The sequence below is a fragment of the Lygodium microphyllum genome, chromosome 27 (genome assembly GCF_053477565.2).
Source record: "Lygodium microphyllum isolate KBCC chromosome 27, Lygodium_microphyllum_v1.1.10, whole genome shotgun sequence".
NCBI classification, from domain to species: domain Eukaryota; kingdom Viridiplantae; phylum Streptophyta; class Polypodiopsida; order Schizaeales; family Lygodiaceae; genus Lygodium; species Lygodium microphyllum.
Genome location: NC_141161.1, coordinates 91,082,808 through 91,104,770, shown reverse-complemented (window position 1 = coordinate 91,104,770; position 21,963 = coordinate 91,082,808). Strand labels below are relative to the sequence as shown.

The window sequence follows — 21,963 nt, the reverse complement described above, 5'->3', positions numbered from 1 at the left end:
TCTTATAAACACAGAAGAGTTTCACTGGATGTTATATGAGATATTTGCATACAAAATTCAGGCATTGTTATCCAATAACCACCTTAGTTACACAAGTTCTTTTGTATTCAGCATATAATTTTCACTTATACAATGTACATTTATGAAAAATAAGTCTATGGGAACCTATAACTTGGACATCTGGAAGTAATTGACAGTCTGCTGGATAAATCACATTAATTCAGGTACAAAAATATGGACAAAACCCAAAAATGATGTCAAAAACTGTCAAAAACTGTCAAAAGTCCACTTGGTCCACATGGGACCAGAAGTAACTGACTTAGGTGACCAACAAGTGACCTAGGCTGGTCAAAAAGTGACCAGGGACTGAGCAGAGAGCAACCCACGTTTTTCGGCGCAAAATGCGGGCTGCACTGTCTGAGGGAAACTGGAAGAAAGATGGAGCTGAGATGCATGAAATGGAGCATGCAAACAGAAGATGAACAGGCCCAACTACTGAAGATGTAAACATGGTGAGAGCTCCACTTCTCTGCCTCTTTGGTCTGACAAAAATACATGCTGAAACTGTCTATAAAAGAGGGAAAATCTGAGAGAAGAGTATTCAGTCTGCTCTTATGCATGACTTCTCTCATTTTATTTACCTTATTCTTGGTCCAATGAAGCCCGACTTGTACCCAAGTACTTGAGTGACTTTGGGGCAAGCAAAGGGTGAGGATATTGAAGATTTATGGACTGTTATGGGCTGTAATAACCAGTCATAAACATGGCAGCCCACTGTTATGATCCATTTTTATGAGCAAACATGGGTTTTTTATGGTTGTAATGAAGGGAAATGACCTCTTTTCTTCAGGACTTTGCTCATAGATGATCAAAAGTGCTTCTTCTTGAATTTATGCACTCATTTTGAACTTAATTATGGGCTGGAATTTTCTGTTTTAAAACAGGGCTGAAGCTAAAATTATACTTTTCCCATTCATTTCATGTATCTTTGACCCAAATCTTGGATGCATTTGATTTTATCAACAATATACTTGACCCAAAGGATTGAAATCCATCTATGTACATGAAATAAATGCCATTAGAGCTTGCATTTGACATTCATAAATGAATTGAAAATTTGAAAATATCCTTTATGAAATGATGTATGTATCCTGAAGCATTTGATGTAATCAAGTTAGTTTTATTCCTTCTGTTCATGTATGCTAAATACAAAGTGAGAAGGCTTGAATTCTTCTTCCGTACCTAAATCATTTCTAAATCCCGAATCTTATTAAAACCCAATCCATTTTTCCTTTCTTCTGCACTAAAAAGCCCCGGTGGTAGACCTTCAACTCTTAACGCGACGACAATGAAGTTGTATTAAAATGGAATAAGACGGTTCTCGGTTTTCTACAAGTTTCCGTATGGGACCACCTTATAGATCAAGCACTTGTTGGATCCCATGCTTATTTTCAAGAATGTGGATAGCTTATTATGGGACCACATCACAGGAAAGAGAGACACTGCAAGGGCATGAATGGATTTGAAGGAGGTAGGCAAGATGGAGGTGCTTTGGCCACAGTCAATGGCCACAATCGAGTGTCAATAGTCGCTTGCAACTACCTCGCGCTCATTGGGTTTTGTCCACTAAAGAAGAGGGCATTGTGAAGAAAATTATCAGGTCTATCCACACTCCGACGAGTATGATGCAATCTCTCAGATCCGTTTTTTCTAAAGATGACCAACTATCAAGGCTAAAATCCCATGATTGGCATAAGATATGTCAAGTTCGTGCTACGAATGGATTGTAAGTGGCCTACGTATTTCACTATTTGGAGTCTAGTCGATGTTCATAATGCTTCTTCATTTGTGGTAATTTATACTACCGATCACGATCGCAGGATGCCTTACTCTAGAAATACGCGGGGTGATTTATAGGTTGTCAAATTTAGTGCAATGGATTTCATAGAAGGAGATCAAGACATCCTCTATTGAATCCGCAAAGCAAGGAGCAGTGGAGACGGTCTATCTCTTTGAGAAGTACCTGCCCACCAACATGCTCATGATACAAACCCATCTCCTAGTGCATCTTCTAGATGAAGTGGAGATTGTGAGGCCTGTCCATACGTGATGGATGTTCTTCTTGGAGCGCTTCATGAAAACCTTGAAAGGCTTTGTGCAACAACAAGCTCGGCTAGAGGGTAGCATAACTGAAGGTTGGTTGGTGTCTAAGGTATTAGTGCATATTTCATAGTGGCTATCAATAGTGGATTCAGACAACAATATGCTATGGTCATTCAAGGATGATGGTAGACTAATCAGAGATGTGGTTGAAATAAGGTAGAGAAAAAGATGGATGCTACAATGGAGGAGAAAGTGAGTCGTTTTTGTATGTTGCACCATGCATCCATGGAGACGTGGCTCGCTAGGTACAAGCAAGCTAGGAAATATCAAGAGGAAGCGCGATCAAAATTTCAGCACAGTACACACCATCGACCGATTTGATATCCCAAGGGCATGGAGAAGATGCCGCGGTTCATGTCTATGTGATGGTTTCATGGAGCTTTGATTGCAACTTCTCACGAACGGGTGGAGGTCTCTACTGAGGAGTGGGAATTCTCAAGGGGATGTAGTCCAAAGGTGACCACATGTTTTATAAGCTGTCGTATCTAGATTTTATATGTGACAACTAATCTAATCGTTTCAATGTATAGTACAAAATATACATTGCCTCATGGTCATGCAGGTGACATTTTGCGCATCGAGTGCATCGACAAAATGCGCTCTAGAATGGATTATGGTATCATGGCAAAGTTCGAGCAAGAGAGCCGATGGCGAGCCACAAATTCAAACACCATTATAGATAAGATGGAGTATTTTGGAAACTTGCAAAGTGTTATCATGATGGATTACCGTAGCTTCTCCATGAGCATATTCGATGTACAATGGTTCAAAGTTTGTATCTGTTCAAATTACATTCATGTGATTCCTATGTGGGCTAAAAATATGCATCACAAGCATTGTTTTGACATGTGGGATGCCCAATTTGGAGCAACCTATCAAAATTTATGACAGATTTATCATAGTAAGCTTGTAGTGGATAGCATGCTATCCATGATCTTCATAGACCCATTTGCATTGTAATGTGGATCAGAGTAGTACTCTACACTCCACTTCTCAGCCCCTCTGTCAAGTGTCTCCAGTTGTCTTTTGTTTTTTAGGGCAAAAACTTTGAGGGTGAAGATAAAATGTAGCAAGCAGGATACATGTGAACTAGGAGTCAGACACCCAATCACACTTGCTAGGGTATATAAGGTGTAAGAGACCAAATTTAGGGTGTTCAAATATTATCAAGAACTAACTTTTCACCTTTATCTCTAATTTCCATGGCTTCCTCCTTCTTTCTCCCGTCTTTTCTATTATCTTTCTCTCTCCTCTTCTAATATTTCTTCTTCTTCTTCCTTCTCTCTTTCTCTCTCTTTAGCTCATTCTCCTCTCTCCTCTTATCTTTATTCATTACAAAATGAATGGAAAAGGATATGCCACATTGCAAGGTCATGATTTTCCTCCACACTTCTTAATCTACTTGGAGAGGAAAAAGTAAGAGAGATCATGCAGGTTACTAAAGGAGCACTATGCAACACCACTTGATGATGTGGAGATGGGTTCTTTCTATCTTTCACAACATCCACTATAGGAGATATGTTATAAAGTTACTTAGGGAAGGTACTATATGTGTATCCTCTATATCACATGCGTTCAAGGCCTATTTATAAATATCCTTATCTGTGAATTTTTTTTAAATAAAGCATAACCCTTTTCTATTCAATCTATAAATAACCCCTTTATATTACACCCTTTTGTATGTAACAAATGTATAAAAATGGTATTTTAAAAATACCTTATTTTGAACCCACATGATAGACACATATATTCATCAATAGCTTACCTGGGTAAAGTTATTCATGGTGATATGAATGACTTTGATAAATTGGTAGATCTACATTACTTTATCCTTGCTTATGATTTAACATATAGATTTAACATGCCGAGATCTACTAATGATGATAAGGCTTTCACATACAAAGATTTCTTGCAAATGATAAAAAACTTTAACAAAATAATAAATTATCCATTATTTAGATTTTTTATCTTCCATAGTACACAGTGGTACTTGCTTTAAAAAATGAATTACATGGAGCAAAATCTTTCATTTGGTATAAGTTCGTTGCTGTTCATCCAAAATAATTCATAGTCTTGTATATATTGATGCTTTTTACATGCTAAAGCTAAGTAGCTTTATATGTAGAGGGAAGTCCAATATTGATGATACACCTCAATTTCGATTCAAGAGTTTCTTTGAGATTATTAGCGTAGGATATTGGGATGAAGTAGAGAAGAAAAGAGTGAAACCACATGCCGGTGAAATAAATACAAAGAACGTCTTCAAGTATCCCACTATCATAAGAAAACTAAAGCAAATTGATGGTAGCAAGTCTATGGTGAACTCATATCAAAAGCCACAAAAATTGATCAATAAATTGCTTGAATTATTTTTCGCATAAGATGATTGGGTGCCTGATTTATTTTTAGGGATAGGTGTATATATATAGGTTTTTTACTAAGAAAAATATCTAAATAACATCAAAAAGATATATATAGCATATGGTAAATAAATAACATATTTAAAGTTTATATAAATAAGAGGAATAACAATCACATGTGTTATTTATAGAAAGGAAGACATTCTATTGTTGTGGAGAAGGATAACCTTGAAGTGGCATTTATTAAGCTTTGACTTCAAGGTTTCCACTAGATGAGGATCCATAAGTGGATGCAAAGTTCATAGCATGCACTCAGGATCATGATTGCATCTAAGGAGCACATGCCTCCTCTATCTAATGAGCTAGGAGAACTTGTAGAGCTTGATGATATTGAAATTGTTGAAGTCATTGAGGAGAATGAAGAAGGTGATGATAATAATAATGATGATGATGAAAAAAAGGCCAAAGAGTAGGAGTAATACCTTGAAGACAAATGAGCTATGGATGTATAAGACAAGCTATTTAAGTATAGGTTTTTCATACGAAAATAATTTTATTAATAAACCCATCGAGTTGCTATCCTAGGGAGTCTATTTTGAAATCTTGTGACCATATGATTATGATACCATGATTATGTGTAGCAGCTCTACAATGTGCCATGAAATTCCAGACAAACTCTATCACTGTTGTGATATCCATGATATCTTAAAAGTCACGTAGAAGGTGGCAAAGTAGGTTGTAAGATAATGATGTTGGCTCTTAGTAAGACATGCTTTTGGGTCATATGAGTTTAGAAAACTTCACCGCTAATATAAACTTTGAAATATAATTAAATAGATGGGTTTGTTATGTGGCATTGTTCGTAGTATAGACAACAATAGTTGGTTTTCAAGTTAATGCTAGTAGGATGTATTGTATGCTATTTTTCTATTCTTGGTGTTTGATTATTCATTGGTATAGTGTTGAGCTTTGAAAATCTTCCTCAACATAATTGAAGTCACTGGATGATACTTGGATATTGATGCCAGGAGGCATATTTCACGGTGGATTCCGTGCCATGGTGGATTCCGTGAGGTTTTACGGTGGATTCCGTAAACTTTGATGACCGGGGCTCATACACAAAGTGGATTCTTTGTGCGAGAAGTTGATGGGGACGCCTGTCCTTTTCAGGCGTTTCGTTAATTTAGTGTGTACATGGGTGATTCCATAGCGGGTGATTCCCAAAATACATATTAAATTAATAAACGTTTATGAGTTTAGAGTGCGCACTCGTAATAAATTAAGGTTAGGATTTATTTCTAACCAGTTGATTTATTTATGTAGCTAAAGACTGCTAGGTATTCACTTTTGTCGGTTTAATTGTATTATTTTACTAACGATTGTGAATGCTTCAGTTGATGTGTAGAGATAGCAGCAGTGGCGGAGGAAAGCATTGGAGTCTAGCGAGTATTCGACCTATGGATTATATTTTGATAGGCGCCACGCCTATATTTTGTCATGTCTATTGAGGCATCGATTATTTATCATTATTTTGTATGCGCCTATGCGCATGGATATGTTATTTCTATTTGGACATTGTGTTAGGCGTGCCAGACTCTATGGGCACCGTCCATTAGCTTTATCTCCTATTTTTGTAAAAGCAAACTCAAAAGCTAAAAGCTTGTCATATTTTTGTAAATTGGGCTATTATTGAGCACAAAGATGGAAATATACATAAAATACATGCTTTGTGAAGCGCTCACACAAGGCATGGGGGGAGATTGAACCCAATTGGTCTCTTGCTCTTGTCGTTCATGCTTTTTACATTGTAATTTGTGCAAAAAGGTAGAGTTTATTGTTCTTGGGGACCTTCCGAGATTCACTACGTGAGCATACAACGACCGATCTGCGCACCAGATATAGTCTCTAGGGTGAGTATCCTTGGTTTTCTATTATGGATTGTGCTTGAGTGTTTTCTGGCAATGACAAGCCTTCCTTTGACTCTTCAAAGTGTTGCAATTGCTTTTTTTGGACCATTGGCCTTTGCAATTTTAGTAGGGAATGGTATGCCTTTTCATGCTTTGAAGGATCATATATGCTACTTGGAGCGTGATCATAGCATGGTTAGAATGATTTGACTATTCAATCAAGGATTAATCACTAAAGAGGTGATTACTTGGAAGATTGGTAGGCTAAAAGTACTTGAAATCAAGACAATGATCTTGAAATAATGTTGGTTAGCATGATGGCAATGTCGCTCGCATGTGTAGTCAAGTATTAGTCACCTCATGAGAGAGGTTGGGATCAAATGACATATGAAGAAGATTGAAACAAAGATGAATGAAAGGGAAGTCCTAATCCTCTTTTTTCTTTACCTTGAAAGAGTAGTTTTGAGCACACATGGTCCCAATGTGTTGCCAATACAATAAAGGTAGCGTTGTTATTTTGGGACTTGATATACTATATAACTTTTAATTTCATTGCTATTAGATGTAAATAAATGTTTCTATTGATTCATCATCATTATGTATGGTATATATTTTCCACATTGTTATTGTATAAGGTTGCCCATATTGTGAATTATTATGTAGGTAGTTAATGATTATGCATATATAGATTGTTCACATAGGAAAATATTTCCTATGTCGTGCTATTCGAAGAGGTGGCCTTTTCCATAGTTCAAAAAAGTCTTATGTATGTATAATCTCATATGACAAATAATATAGGAAATCTCTTTCATTTTCCCTATCTAGATATTTGTTGAAAGTTTCCTATGATAAATATTTGAGTTTGAGACATTAGAATGGGATTCAATATGAAAGATTGAGATTAAAGGTACCCATGTGTTGTGATATTATTTATGTTTTAAGTTTCCTTAGCAACTAAGCCAGAAATACTTATAACATTGACATTAAAACAAACATATATGGTTGTAGCACAAAAGCATCCAACTCATAAGAAGTACAGGTACCACATTGGTAGGAGCAATAGCAGTGGGCCCCATTTATAAACTAGTAATGAAATCTAAGACTCGCTTGGACATGGATGAACCACTTTAGGGTAATGTCACATGCACTATTTGCTATCCTTTTTCAATGTGTAACAAGTGAGCTGCATGTGCCAACTTGTTCAAGCTTCATACTTGATATAAAAGGGGTTAACTTATAAGACTTACACAAAAGTCTAGGCATGACCTGTTGCGGCATGACCCTTATTATATGTGAGATGAAGTATGGAAGAGCAAATGAGGAGCCTAGTCTTCGACTGCTCTTCCAGCTGCGTGAATGGTGCCAGCAATGCGCCACATGTCAGCGATGAACTCGTCTAGCTTGGACATGGATGAGCCGCCGCGGCGCACGCTGGCACGAACGCGAGCTCCGAGCTCTTGCACGCGGCGCCTCATGTCCTGGCACTGCATCACATCGAGGATGGCCTTCTCAATGCACCCGCGCCTCACAATACTATTGCATCCATATTCTTTGTCATTAACACCAGCCCCCTGCAGAGCCTTCCCGACCCGCCATTTGTTGACCATGTACTCTCGGTCCATGTATTGGTCTGCGAAATAGGGCCACGCAATCGTGGGCACCCCATTATACACCGCCTCCATCGTAGAGTTCCACCCGCAGTGCGTCACGAAGCACCCGATGGCACGGTGGGCCAGGACGGTCAGCTGCGGGGCCCACGCGATCACCAGCCCACGTCCACGTGTCCTCTCCTCGAACCCCTCCGGCAGCCGGGCCGCTGTCCCGTCCATGAGGTCTGCCCTCACCACCCAGAGGAACGCTTGATTGCTTGCTTCTAGCCCCAATGCCAGCTCCTGTAGTTGCGTCTGGTTGAACATCGCTAGGCTTCCAAAGGACACATACACCACCGACGCTGCGTCTCGGCCGTCCAACCATCTCAGGCACTCATGTTCTTCCGTCCAAAAACCCACGCTTGTTCCATTTAAAGTACCTCTGTCAGCAATGTTAGGCGTGCCATCCTCCTGGGAGTGCAGGCCATTTGGTTGCATGCCCTCAAAGTCATAGGCAAATAATGGGCCTATTGGGAAAATGTTCGCACCTTGTGGGAATCTTTCCACAACTTCCTTCTCTAGCTCAATGCTGGAGTTGCAAAGGATCCAAGGGGCCATGCACATGTCTTTGAATCGTTTCACCATGCGTACGTATAGAAAGGTTTGACCCTCTTCATCTTGTGCTAACATCCATGGAAGCTCACTACTTCGAATTCTTGGGACACCTGGATGGGAAGTCTTGAGAAATTCTGAAGGGTTGATAGGAATGCCTGCATGAACAAGCGCATGAGATGCCATCAAATAAATTGCTCAAGAACTTTAGAACTTTATGTAGCCCTTCATGTTAAATACCTTAGGAAATGCTACAAGTGATCAATTACAAGGCACTGATCACTTTTGGCATGTCAATGCGATGCACAGATACATAGTCTGGAAAAAAGATGTCATACCAATCTACCGATAGAAATCATAGTTATCATCAACATGATGCCCCAAGCATCGCTTCATTAAAACGGAGATCCAACAATTGAATGCTATGAAAACATTCTCATCAAGATCTTCATGCCAAAAATCATAAAGGTCATACCCCTACACAACCAATAGTATTGAGAATTTTACCCAATAATTCATCATCCTTAGAACCTTAAAAATTGCAATCATTATGATGTGGCTATGACAAGTCTCTCCTAATTAAAGGTATATGGGAAGCTTAGTTTTAGCTCAAACTTCTCCTAGTTTGTAGGATTTCTATTAATAATATCGCTTACTATTCTATAGGTCCATTCAAGGTTATATGACGTGACCGTCTCTTTTCCTCTATCAAAAACTACCAAAGTGTTAATGGAGTTATGAATATTGCTAACAAGGTTCGTAAGTGATTTGGACACTTATGGAGTAGAAGCTTAAGAAAATCATACCCTCAAGGCTAAATATCAACTTCGTACAACAAGATTATAGATTGTTGAAACTATTGAGGAGAAGTGAAGCATACATCTTAAAATTGTTATCTTTGTTATTCAACTATACAGCTTCTTAGGTCGAGTGTTGACAAGTCCCTCTTCCTCCTCTTCCACGTGAGAGTCAATAGCGTAATCATTAAACTTAATATAAGATGATGCCTCCTCTTTGAGTTCCTTGACCCCTCGCAATATAGATCTAGATTTGAGAAGATTTGGAATGTTTAAGGGTTTTATACTTCTTTAGCTCATTATTTTGAAAGATCTCTATAGGATCAGGGATAAGCCAACAAGGTGGGTATTGATAGTAGACGTAATTCTATCAAGATTTGAGTCAATGTAAGAATGAGATTGAAAACCTTCCTACCTTATTCATTAAAAAATAGATAGAACTATGTGCTCATCAAATTGTTAATGGTAGTATGTTGTATACTCACCCTAACAGAATTCAACTAAGCTTCTCATTTGAGAGGCCTATGCTCCTATTCTATCTTTGATTAATAATTGGTCTAGAGCTCTATATATCTTGAATATTTGGACCAATCGAAATTCTAGTATTTTGTGAGGGTAAAAGAATTGATTTCTTCAGTTGGAAGAGTGACATCATTTTGCAAGTTTACATGGAGAAAGACTAAAGCTATGAAGGCCTACAAAGAGAAACTTAAAATAAAAGCCAAAACCAAAATCATTGTTCTCTTAAGGGACAATCTAAGTTAAGTAATAATTCTTGTCCTTATCTACGCATCAATTCAGCTTTATGAATGACGAGAACATGCAACATGTGGTCAAGAAACGCACTAAACAATTAGCAAGGATGATGTTATGATCACTTCTTACAATTCATGAAGTGGCCTCTTCATATATCACAAAAGCAATAAATATGACTAGAAGACTTAACAAGCTCTCCCTTTTTCTAAGGTTAGTAGCACCAAGGCCATGTGCTAAGGGGATAGACAAGTGACTTGTTTAAGGGTTTCACTATGTGAAGCCTCCTTTTTTATTAATTTACTACTTTCATGTTTTTTTTTAGAAGGCTTTTTTTTGGGGTGGGGGGAGATTTCAAGACTTGATTACTTAACTAGACCAATTATATAGCAATTCATTAATGAGTGTAAGATCATAGAAACCAATCTACCTATGGATTTTTCTAAAGATAGTGTTACACAACGTGACATAGTAATATGACCCTATCTCAATTACCATTTAAGAACACCAAGGTTCCAAGTGTGAGATTCGTTTTTTGACCTAATCCCCAAGTTATGATGTTTTCTGCACATGTCATATAATGGGCCTCCCCACCCTAATGTATACTCAGACCAGAGATTTTGAATGAAAAATAGGTGTTTGTGACAATCAAAGTAATATGCTCCCACAATGATTGGGTCTTTTCCTTCAACCATTCCCCCGGATTGGCTCATGTCAAAGTTATTGATGCATTTGCATTGTCCCACTTTTCAACAAGCTATTTGGTGACACTTAAGCAAGGTCCAATCATATTTAGGGTGATGCCACACACAGCTTGGACTAGACGTTTAAATTGGGAGTCTTGCGAGTAAAGTTAACATGATGTGGCATGCTCTTTTGCCTCCTTGCTCCCTGAAAATATGGCTGCCATGACTTTGAAAGTGTACTCAAGACTCTACACATGCGACTACCCTGCATTTCAACTAGCTGTCCCCCAAGGTATGTTATTTTTGGAACCCTTCGACGTACTAGTGGCCTCCCGACGTCAAATCCATAATGTGATCAGAAATCGGTAAATAGACGATCAAAGTAACTCGTTCCTCGAACTTACGTTGGTATTTGCCATTAACGATTTCCGTAGATCTGCTTGTGAGACGATTACTGATTGTATTTTTCTTGCTACATCCGCTCTTGTCAGATAACTAATGATAGGGACTCGTGAGGATCAACCACAGTGAGTGAACAATTAGATGAGTATCAAGGTCGAGGAAGAAATTTATACGATTGAATATTAAGAGAGAGTGAGCGAACGGCACCGTTGGGAGTGACATCTCCATTCATTTGGAGGAGGTCAAGGTCGCAGAAGAGGCGGGCGAGGGCAATACTGGGGCACCAGAAGGAGGCGCTGGCGATGCGGAGCTTGGCGGTGATGGCGGGGATGTCCAAATTGACGAGATCAGAGACAAGGCAGGTGGCTGGGGGCTGGATCTCTTGCAGGAACCTCAGGAGGAGAGGCTCCATAGAGTTGATGCTGCGAACCAGCTTCACGAGGTCGGCGGTTCGATCCTCGCTCGGGGCGAGGCCGTCCGGCAGGGCCGCGAGGCGGATGGGCAGGCCGTGGTGCTCCGGGAGGGAGGCCATCCTCATACTATCATGTGAGGGTACTGTTAATCCTCCTCCAGCTCCTTCGTCTTCTGATGATGAGGGAGAGGAGATCAATGGGGATGGGCGCATGGAGGATGACGCGGACGCTCGGAGGATGAGGTGGTGGTTGTGCTCTGTGTTGAGGAACGTGACGAGGACGCCCGTGCGCGCCACGTACTGGGCCAGCTGCATCATAGGACGGATGTGGCCTAGGGCAGGGAAGGGGAACATGACCAGGTGTGGCCGTGGGGCGCGCCCATTCTCCTCTTGGCCCTCGCCAGCTCCCATAATGTCTCAAATTGATGCGGCCATGGCCCTGCTCTTCCCTCCTTATAATATCCTTGGCATCCGCTTTGACTGGAAGCGCCATGGACTTCCCTCTAGTTCTCGGCGTTCACTCTGAGGTACGCACGGTGACAATGTCGCCCCCAGGCCTTTTCACATCGAGAATCCGTCCATGCTGTGCGGACATCTCCACACCCTCTAAAACTTGGTTTCAATACCTCACTCCCAGACAACCGTCTGCAGTCCGTTTGGTTCCCAGGGACGGCCGGCACACACTTGTTCTACTTGTCTCCAGTCTGGTTGCGCGCTACCCGGCATCTTCTAGTATTCGCGGAGTGTCAGAGACCACACGACTGGATCCGATTCCAGATTGGTCAGATTTTCTCTGACGGCTGGACCCTAGCGAGAGTTATATAATACAAACCCTTTGGCTAATTTTGTGTCTTAGCACAAACATTTAGAGTCTTTTCAAATATTCCTCAGAAAGAAAATCAAATTTCAATTAAGCTTTTAGAATCCATACATTTTTGAATCTCCTATCTTATAAAATCCCTTATTCTTTTAATATTAGTAAATTTCAAGTCCAAATTTTTGTAAATCAAGATTCGTTTAACTTTTCTTCCTGTTGAAGGAGAACATACATTTTGCCATTGGATATTTCCCTTTTCCGATTTTGAAGCTGCTTCTGTCTCCTCTATTAGAAGACAATTGCATCTTACCATTGTACTTTACCTTCGTTACTTACTTTAAAACTCTGTGGATTAATATGAGAAACTAGATGAAACATAAACCTTTGTTGAGGATATATGATTAGGGAAGAACTTTTGAGGGATAAGAGACTAATACATGAGACAAAGTTGCATTGTTTTTTTCAAGCACTTCAAAATCTGCGATAGTGCCACTTGGAATTGATCAGAAAGTAACATGCTACAAAATGCATCTTAGGTGTTTGCCTCGTTAGTCACAAATTGGTTTATTTCTTCATACATCCGTAAAAAATCTAGGCAAGAAATGATTAGAAAAGATAAAATGTGAAGGAACAAAGTGGATCCTAGGTGCTAGAAGTAGTGCTCTTTAATGATTGAAACTTACCATGCATCTAGTCAAATCTGATGCAAACGACAAAGAAGAGGAATAATACAATTAGTGACAATTGTGTGCACAAAACAATAAGGATTAATGTGTTAATAGTTTTGTGTGTTTTTCCCTAGCTCAAATATATTTGTTGGGAAGGTTATCAACAAGTTAAGCTGTAACGAGGAAAGTGTCCTCAAGACCACTATAGGTCATACTCATATTACCCATCCTACTCATGCACATTCTTGGGAAACTAAACTTCCATCATCATCTGTAAAATTAAGAAGATGTCCCAAAGTTTAGACAATGCTATGCATCGTTTGGTATAATAAAACCCATTGAGTCAAATACCAATCCTACACATGCTCTATTAAAGTGAGATACTATGATAATTGATTTCCAAACATGTATTATGCAGCAACTCACGGTGGATGGAGCTTATGAAAATAAGGTACAATGCTTTTACTAAATTTGTAAAAAGGAACATTCCTCCAAATTTTATTTTAAAACGTGATGTTAATAAATGTGAGACTAGATTTGTGTTCCTCTCTTGTTTAGTTTGTGAGGCATCATAAAACCATAATAACTTTACTACTTGTGTGATGCTCTAGCTAGCATACTTAACACATGTAACCTAGTACTAACTTATGGATGAATTGATGGCCTTGCTAGCTTATAGAATAGATATTCACCTTACTTCACTAGATCAATTGTATATTTTACCTTAGTACATGCATTGTATAACCTATAACCTATGGTTGAATTAATGTATATCTAAAAGCACATTGTAGTTTCTCTCAATGCAATGAATTTTGAACATAAAATTAGTCACCCATGACCATTTCAATCTAATTTCTATAAAATCGGTGTTAGTTATCACCACTACATTGAAGCGATATGAGTATCTTTAAGCAAAATAGACAAAGTAACTCAATGTATTCATTTTTTATATTTTCTAGTCTTTTCTTACCTAAAATTTTGACAAATGTATAAAGAAACGAACCAATTTGTACCTAACAAGGAAAACATGTGAGACTTATTTTGTAGTATATGTTACTTTTTGTGATCAATCACAAGTGGCACTATCATAGATTTTGAACTGCTTGAAATAAATAAATTCAACTTTTTATCATTTATTAGTGTCTTATCCCTCAAAATTCTTGCACCTCAAATACATTGGTTGAGAATGTTATCAAATAGTTAAACTCTAGTCACAAAAGTGTCTTCAAATCCATTCAAGATCATCATATTACCCATTCTACTCATGCACCTTCTTGGAAAACTACTTCCATCATCATCTATAAAAATAAGAAGATGTTCTAAAGTTTAGACAATGCTATGCATGGTTTGGTATAATAAAGCCCATTGACTGGAATAGTAGCTCTACACATGTTCTATCAAAGTGAGATATTATGATCATTGTTTTCCACATATGTATTGTGCAACTCAAGATGAATGGAACTTGTGAAAATAAGGTACAAATTTGCTCTCACTAAAAAGTTTGAAAATAAATTTCCTCCAAGTTTTATGTTAAAAAGTGATCTTAATGTATATGAGACAAAATCTGTGTTTTTCTCTTGTATGTGTGTAAGGCATCATAAAATGAAAATAATTTTACTAGTTGTGTGATGTTCTAGCTAGCATATTTAACATATGACCTATTAACTTATGGACAAATCGATGGTCTTACTAGGCAGCTTATATAATGAAAATTCACCTTAATTCACATAAATTTTATATTTTAGCATACTGCATGCATTATATAATCTACAAGTGTATGGTTGAACTAATGTATATTAAATAGTGCATTAATGGTTGAATTCCTGTTTATTGAATGATGCATTATATACTCAATCCAATTACAATAAAATAGGTGTTAGTTATCATAAATACATTGAAATGATCACTACAAGGAAAGAGAGGTATAGCGACGGCGGGTAGCGATGCAGGAATAGCGGCGTCGCTATTTGCGACGCAAATAGCGACGCCCCACAGGGAAAAAAAACAGGGCGAAAACCTGAGCGTGTTTCATTTCGCGCATTTTTGTGAGACATTTCGAGAGGGAGAGGGAGAGAGAGAGTGACCGTCTTGCATAGGGTGAGAGAGGGAGAGGAAGAAGGCTTGCCGCCGCCGCCGCCATTTGCGAAGGAGAGGAGGAGCCTTCATCGTGAAGAGGAGCCGCCAAACCCTCGCCATATCTCATTGGTGAGTCCATTCTCTCCTTCTTTTGCTTGTTTAGGGTTCAATTCTCTCCTTTTTTTGCTTGTTTAGGAGAGGAAATGAGAGTGAAAGAGAGGGAGAGGGAGAGGGAGGGAGAGAAAAAGAAAGAGAGGGGGAGAGAAAGAGAAAGAGAAAGAGAGGGAGAGGGAGGGGGGAGGAAATAAGAGAGGGAGAGAAAGAGAAAGAGAGGGAGAGGGAGAGGGATGGGGAGGAAATGAGAGAGGGAGAGGCAGGGAGAGTGCATTCTTTCTCTCTTTTACTTTTTCTTATATGATTTGTGATATATATTGAGAGAGGGAGAGGAAATGAGAGAGAAAGAGAGGGAGAGGGAGAGGGAGGGGGAGGGAGGGAGAGAGAGAGAAAGAGAGGGAGAGGGAGAGGGAGAAAGAGAGGGAAATTAAAGAGACGGAGAGGGAGGAAATGGGAGGAGGGGGAGGAAATGAGAGAGGGAGAGGTAGAGGGAATGAGAGATGGAGAGAGAAAGAGAAAGAGAAAGAGAAGGAGAGGGAGGGGGGAGGAAAAAAGAGAGGGAGAGAAAGAGAAAGAGAGGGAGAGGGATGGGGATGGGGAGGAAATGAGAGAGGGAGAGTGCATTCTCTCTCTCTTTTACTTTTGCTTATATGATTTTTGTATATATATTGAGAGAGGGAGAGGAAATGAGAGAGAAAGAGAGGGAGAGAGAGAGGGAGGAAATGGGAGAGGGAGGGGGAGGGGGAGGGAGGGAGAGAGAGAGAAAGAGAGGGAAAGGGAGAGGGAGGAAATGGAAGAGGGAGGGGGGATTTAAAAAAGCAAGCCCCCAATTTGAAGTTTTTTCACAAAATTTTCCAAAACTTTGAGTTTTTCAATGTATTTGCCAAAACTTGGAGTTTTTTCACAAACCGAAGAGAGAAAAATGAACAAAATTGGGTTTCTACCACACATGTCAAAAAGTACCCTTATCAATCAGACTAATCTCTAAAATTATGAGTCAATATAAACAAAACACAATATAGGAAAATATAATTATTTCTCTTACAACTATTTAGGCAAATTATGAAAGCCACTTATATATAACTATTATATAGTATCGATATGTGGACTTGATAGCAACAAATGCCAATATCTTCCTCATCTTTTTTACTAATCACTCCAAAGCTTCTCATATATGCAATGGTTGTAGGGAGCTTTAACTCTAACATATCTACAAGGGATATATCATTTTCATCCTCTTGTTGAAAAATGTGGCCAAGTATTTGTTCAACCTTTCCAATGGCAAAGGTTACATCATTTATTGACCACTTCTCATCATAGTTTGTAGCTTTTGACAACGAATCTAGTTTACCATTTGCGGTTCTGAAGGTCTTTCTCATGTCTAGCTCCTCCTACGTAGGTTTAGGCATGACTTGACTCATGTAGAATTTAAAGAAAACCTTGTGCTAAAAATAAAAATTAGTAGAATTGACTATGGAAAGTGGAAGGAAGAGCTATATGCAAAATAGAAGCAAAGAGTAGAGTTGTTGCATAAGGACGGGAAGCAACCATATCATGGTTTGGTTCAACATCAAACTTGGCCATGGTTTATATCAATAGCAGACTTGCCAATCAAAGGTTAGATGAAACATGGTTTAGATTAAAAAATACCCAATTAACAAATGAAAATTAGAAATTAGATGGTTTAGATAAAAAACACATTGATAACATGATAAGGGGAAGCAAACAATTAAGAAGGTGTAACATGGGAAGGAGAAGCAACCATAATATATATTAGAAATGTGACTAGAGTAGATGATACATGATTAGATTCTATGTAACCATGCTTTTCATAATAGGAGTAAAGGACAAAGATCATATTACCTTAAGAAAAAAGTATCACAATCAACAAAAACGAACTTGGAACATCAATACCAGGAAAAATGAAAATACTTTGCACACAAAACAAGAATGATTTATAAAGAGATATTTCACATATAAATAGACAATCCTCTGAGGGGAATTAAAACAAAGAGGAGTAAAGGACAAAGATCATATTACCTTAAGAAAAAAGTATCACAATCAACAAAAACGAACTTGGAACATCAATACCAGGAAAAATGAAAATACTTTGCACACAAAACAAGAATGATTTATAAAGAGATATTTCACATATAAATAGACAATCCTCTGAGGGGAATTAAAACAAAGAGATCAACAAGCTTTATGAAACAAAATTGAGATTACCTTGAGAAAAAAATTGTCACAACTAGCAAAAATGAACTTGGAGCATTAAAATTAAGAAAAATGAAATTTCTTTGCACACAAAATAAGCATGATTTATAATGAGATCCATCACCTACAAATAGGTACCCCCCTCAGTGAATACCAAGCTTTATGGATGTATTCATCATAGCAAAAGGCAAACAATAAACTTGCATACTTTTCATAATAGGAGAAGAGGAGCAAGATCTAGATTACCTTGAAAAAAAATTGGCTCAACAAAAATGAAGTTGGAGCATCAAATCAGGAAAAATGAAATTACTTTGCATACTAAATAAGCATAGTTTATAAAGAGATCCCTAACCTATAAATAGATGGCCCCCTCAATGAATCAAAAAAGCATGATCAATAATTCCACTTTTAGATCCTCGTCCAATCATGTCCACAAATGGATAACTGGTCCATGATTAATAATGTCTACTTTTACTAGAGTTTTCATTATGCTCAAAAAGAAAAATACCAAATATGTGGTCCCTTCACATCATGTATCCAAAATGAGCGTCCACCTCCACTTCTTCATATGCCCTTTAAATCTTTCATTCAGTACTGCATGGTCCCCATCTCATTGAACAATAGCCAACATAAAACTATCAAGTCTTTGATTTGCATTTTATGTGTCGAAGAAGGGCACTCATAAAATTTAAATGAGTTTGTTTAAGGGAAGGTTGATGCATCATCATATGTTGATTTTTGTCCATCCCAAGCACACGAATGTAGACATAATACATGTGCTTGCATGCCAGGAAGGGTTTACTTTCAAATTCTCTCTTTTGAAAGTCAGGACACGTGCAGAAGGGCTCGGGATTGACATGCACCTCATACAAATGCTCTGACATAACATAAAATATGACTTTCTCATTTGCCACCACTACTTTCTCTTCCATGAAAACTACATCCAATGCCTCAGCCAATGCAATTTTTCTTTTTGCATCCTTAGAAATACCATGTCTCCATTTTTTTCTTCGCTTGCCACTTGAAGAGGTAAGTGGTTCTGTCCCATGGGCCGTAGTATTTTTGGGGGTAGGTGGAATGCCATCATACTTGAATACAAAAACTCCTTTTATAAGAATTGAAATCTCCTCTGCAGAAGCATTGGTGCCCTTGTCAATAGACCAAATCCTTGGTCGTAAGGGCACATGCTTAACTTGTTTATCAACATCCCATGTATGCTCCACATCATGACTACAAAACCAGAACCATTGTGCAATAGGCTTACCTTGAAATTTCCTCTCTGACCAAAATGAAGGGCATAGTAACCCAGGTGATCTACTTTCTATCACGTTGTAGCACTTCTTTCTATTTATAATACCAAAACATTTTCGTTTGCAATGAACAAGCGTTCTCCGGATGGCCCACAAACTTCTATGCATTTCGTCCTCTGAGACAATATTAGTTGGGAGATCCATTTCAATCGGCACTACATGCACCTCATGGTCCAAGCCCACTTCTGTAGGTTGGTCATTTCTGTTTTGAAAATTTATCTTGTGTGGTCGTCCTTTTTGTTTTCTATCCCTTGACTCCATTACAGAGCTAGGTTTATGAGAGCTACAACCATCTAGAGTTCTTCTTTTCCTTTGAACTGTTTCTTTGTTTCTAGAAATGAAAGGCTCTCCGTACATGGGGGTGCCAAGAACTACTCCTTGAACTGTTCAAGCTATGAATGCAGGTGAAGGGGTATTTCTTGCAACCACCCTATTAATAAGAGCATCCATGTTGGGACCACTTCCAGAGTATCTTCCAGTTGTGAATGCCAGTTGCCTTGAACATTGAATATATGAGTTGATCAAGTCAGTGACACATGCATCATACAAACCAATTTTCTTCTTTCCATCCTTCCCTGCCAACCAACTTGCATGCACGCTCTCAGAAAGATTTATGTTGGGAATACAAGCCCTCTCCCAAGGACTCAAGGAAGCCTGCAACCCAATAAAAAACTCAGCAATTCCTCTTACATGTCTATTTTTTTCTCATACTTGGGTATTCCCACCCCAATGATATTAGTACATGTGTATGTAACAAATAGAAACAAAAAAAAACATTTACATGTGTAGTACTACCCCAATGGTCTATCCTATTCTCCCACCATTTGATCCATCTCTTCAATGGTACGGTACTATCTTGAGGTAGTCCTACTTGCTACCACCAATTTTGTATAGCTACGGCATTCCTCTTGCCCTCTTCAATGGATTTTGAAAGGCGCCACCTCTCACATAAATTCAAGTGATGCTTCCGAAGGTTTGAAGGCACGTATTTTGTTGTGTGCTTTTGTAAGCTTTGTTCCCAGTGAAACAAACATGATCGCTCTCTTCCTTCCAAAACATTATCAGGTCTCGCATTGAAAATAGTGCGGATCGCCATCCAATTTGCACCGGCTTCATCCGCCATAAAACTTGCAAAGTCTGCAGGAGGGTGTCCACACTCGAGCATCACATTATTAAGGCATCTCCAAAAAAGAATTTGTGTTTCTGTATCCTCTTCCTTTGTATCACAAATAGCAATCACCATGATCCCCTTCAAGCTGCAATAAGAAATACAGTGATTAGCAACTAGAATATGTCAATGAAAATTGATAACAAGTAAGGTTCCCGAACAAACCATGGATCGTACACAGAACAAGACATTGTTGCCCTGTCATCTATTCTGTGTGTAAAGTCAAAGTGAACCCAAGACTTGCAAAGGTCTCCATTTCCTAAGCGTCTCATTCGATTAACCAATTCCACTCCAGAGTCGGGTCCTTTAGTAGAGATCTTGAAAATGTAACTTTTTTCACCCACCCCTCCTTGCCCTGGAAATCTACTGCCATGAAAAAAAGGAAACATGCATCTTTTTTTCAACTCCAAAATGTTATCAAAGCCATCTCCAACAACACATGTTTCTTTTTTTTTCTGGCATGTCACGATACTATTGAACCTGCAACCTCAACAAACAAAAGTTTGTTAAACTAATAACAATGCTATAAACCATAGTTTGCAGACTTGAATAACCGAAACTAACCTCTGATTTTGAACCAATGGAATCAACTCCTCCAAAAAGTTTGTAAGCTCTTGTTCTCCTCCACCATTGAATCATTAGTTGTCAAAGATTCAGTGATAATTTGTTTTGCTACAATCATTTGAATCTTCCTAGCACCACAGTGTCGATTCACTTGTAAAACTGAGTGAACTAGAGATCTAATTTTTTTAATTACAGCCATTGAAGTCCCTGGTTGACATTGTGTGTGTGAGTGCCTACATGAAGCATCAATCTCTCCATGCTTGTATCCTTTGGCAAAATGTAATAAACTTTGCAATCACAAGTTGCATAACAAGTGACAACTTTACTACAATAGTGACACGTGATTGAATGTTTTTCTTCACTTGCAAGTAGCCCCTTGCTCACTGTGCTATTGAGGTAACCATGAAAATACATTTTATTATGTTGATTGTTGCTCTCATAGTAAGGACAATTGACTCGATGACATTGTAAGTCTCCAAGGCAATGACTAATTCTCGAAGTAGCATCAGGGAAGATATTAGTTGGATGGGGTCTTGTCCAGACATGACCATCGTATTGTTGCTGCATCCCATCCATGTTTGAAGATGTGCCATATGTCGGCAGAAGAATGAAAACAACAGAACAATTTTACTCTCTTGGAATCTCACTAACAAAAAAAGGGCCTTCACTCATCTGCAATAAAGCCTTCAACTTCTTTCCTCTAGGGCTATTAGCAATCCAAGGTAAAATCTCTTTCTTTATTTGTGGAAATAAATGAGGACTATCAAGTCCATCATCCGACTCTAAGTCAATAGTCGGAGTTGAGACGAGTGCACAAAAAGCATTTGTTATAAGTGGCGAAGAAGTTTGAGATGACGTCTCTACGAAGGAATCGGATTTAATGTCTACAACAGGTCCTGAAAGTGAATGAACTTGTTTGCTATTTTCTACAATGTGTAGTCCTTCATCTTGGTCCATGGTGAAAGTGGTATCACAATGTACTATTTTATACTGACATGAAAGAGAAGAATCGAGAAAAAATTGCTCCACACCATTGATATCCGGTTGGCCATGAACCGCGATCTCTTCACTGTAAGCATCAAGTTGGAAAATAGCATACAAACCTACCAGCTTTCAGTCAAGGGGTAGAAGTGATTGAAGAAAATAAGAGCTTACAAGAATCTTTCCATCCCTTAGGGGCATAACACGTTCCAGTGATTCGGAGCCGATTGACCATTGAAGAGTAAGTTCTGCCATCGTCTCTCACAAAAGCCGGTTTGAAACTCAGCAAACAATGGAGCTATGAAGGCGAAATATTATATCTAATAGCATGCCTATTGTTTATCAATTTCTTTGAACGTAGAAATAATAG

General features: G+C 38.6%; 1 protein-coding gene and 1 pseudogene across 1 annotated transcript; both read right to left on the bottom strand.

The window, feature by feature from the left end:
• Positions 1 to 7,451: 7,451 nt before the first annotated feature.
• Positions 7,452 to 12,362, bottom strand: LOC148012599 (UDP-glycosyltransferase 83A1-like). The gene is made up of 2 exons (XM_087669021.1): positions 11,477 to 12,362; positions 7,452 to 8,789 (listed from the first exon to the last, which is right to left on the bottom strand). Exons 1-2 carry the CDS (start codon positions 12,090 to 12,092, stop codon positions 7,756 to 7,758), a joined length of 1,650 nt encoding a protein of 549 aa, XP_087525147.1. The 5' UTR covers positions 12,093 to 12,362; the 3' UTR covers positions 7,452 to 7,755.
• A 6,905-nt stretch (positions 12,363 to 19,267) lies between these two features.
• Positions 19,268 to 20,437, bottom strand: LOC148012598 (uncharacterized; annotated as a pseudogene).
• Positions 20,438 to 21,963: the final 1,526 nt, after the last annotated feature.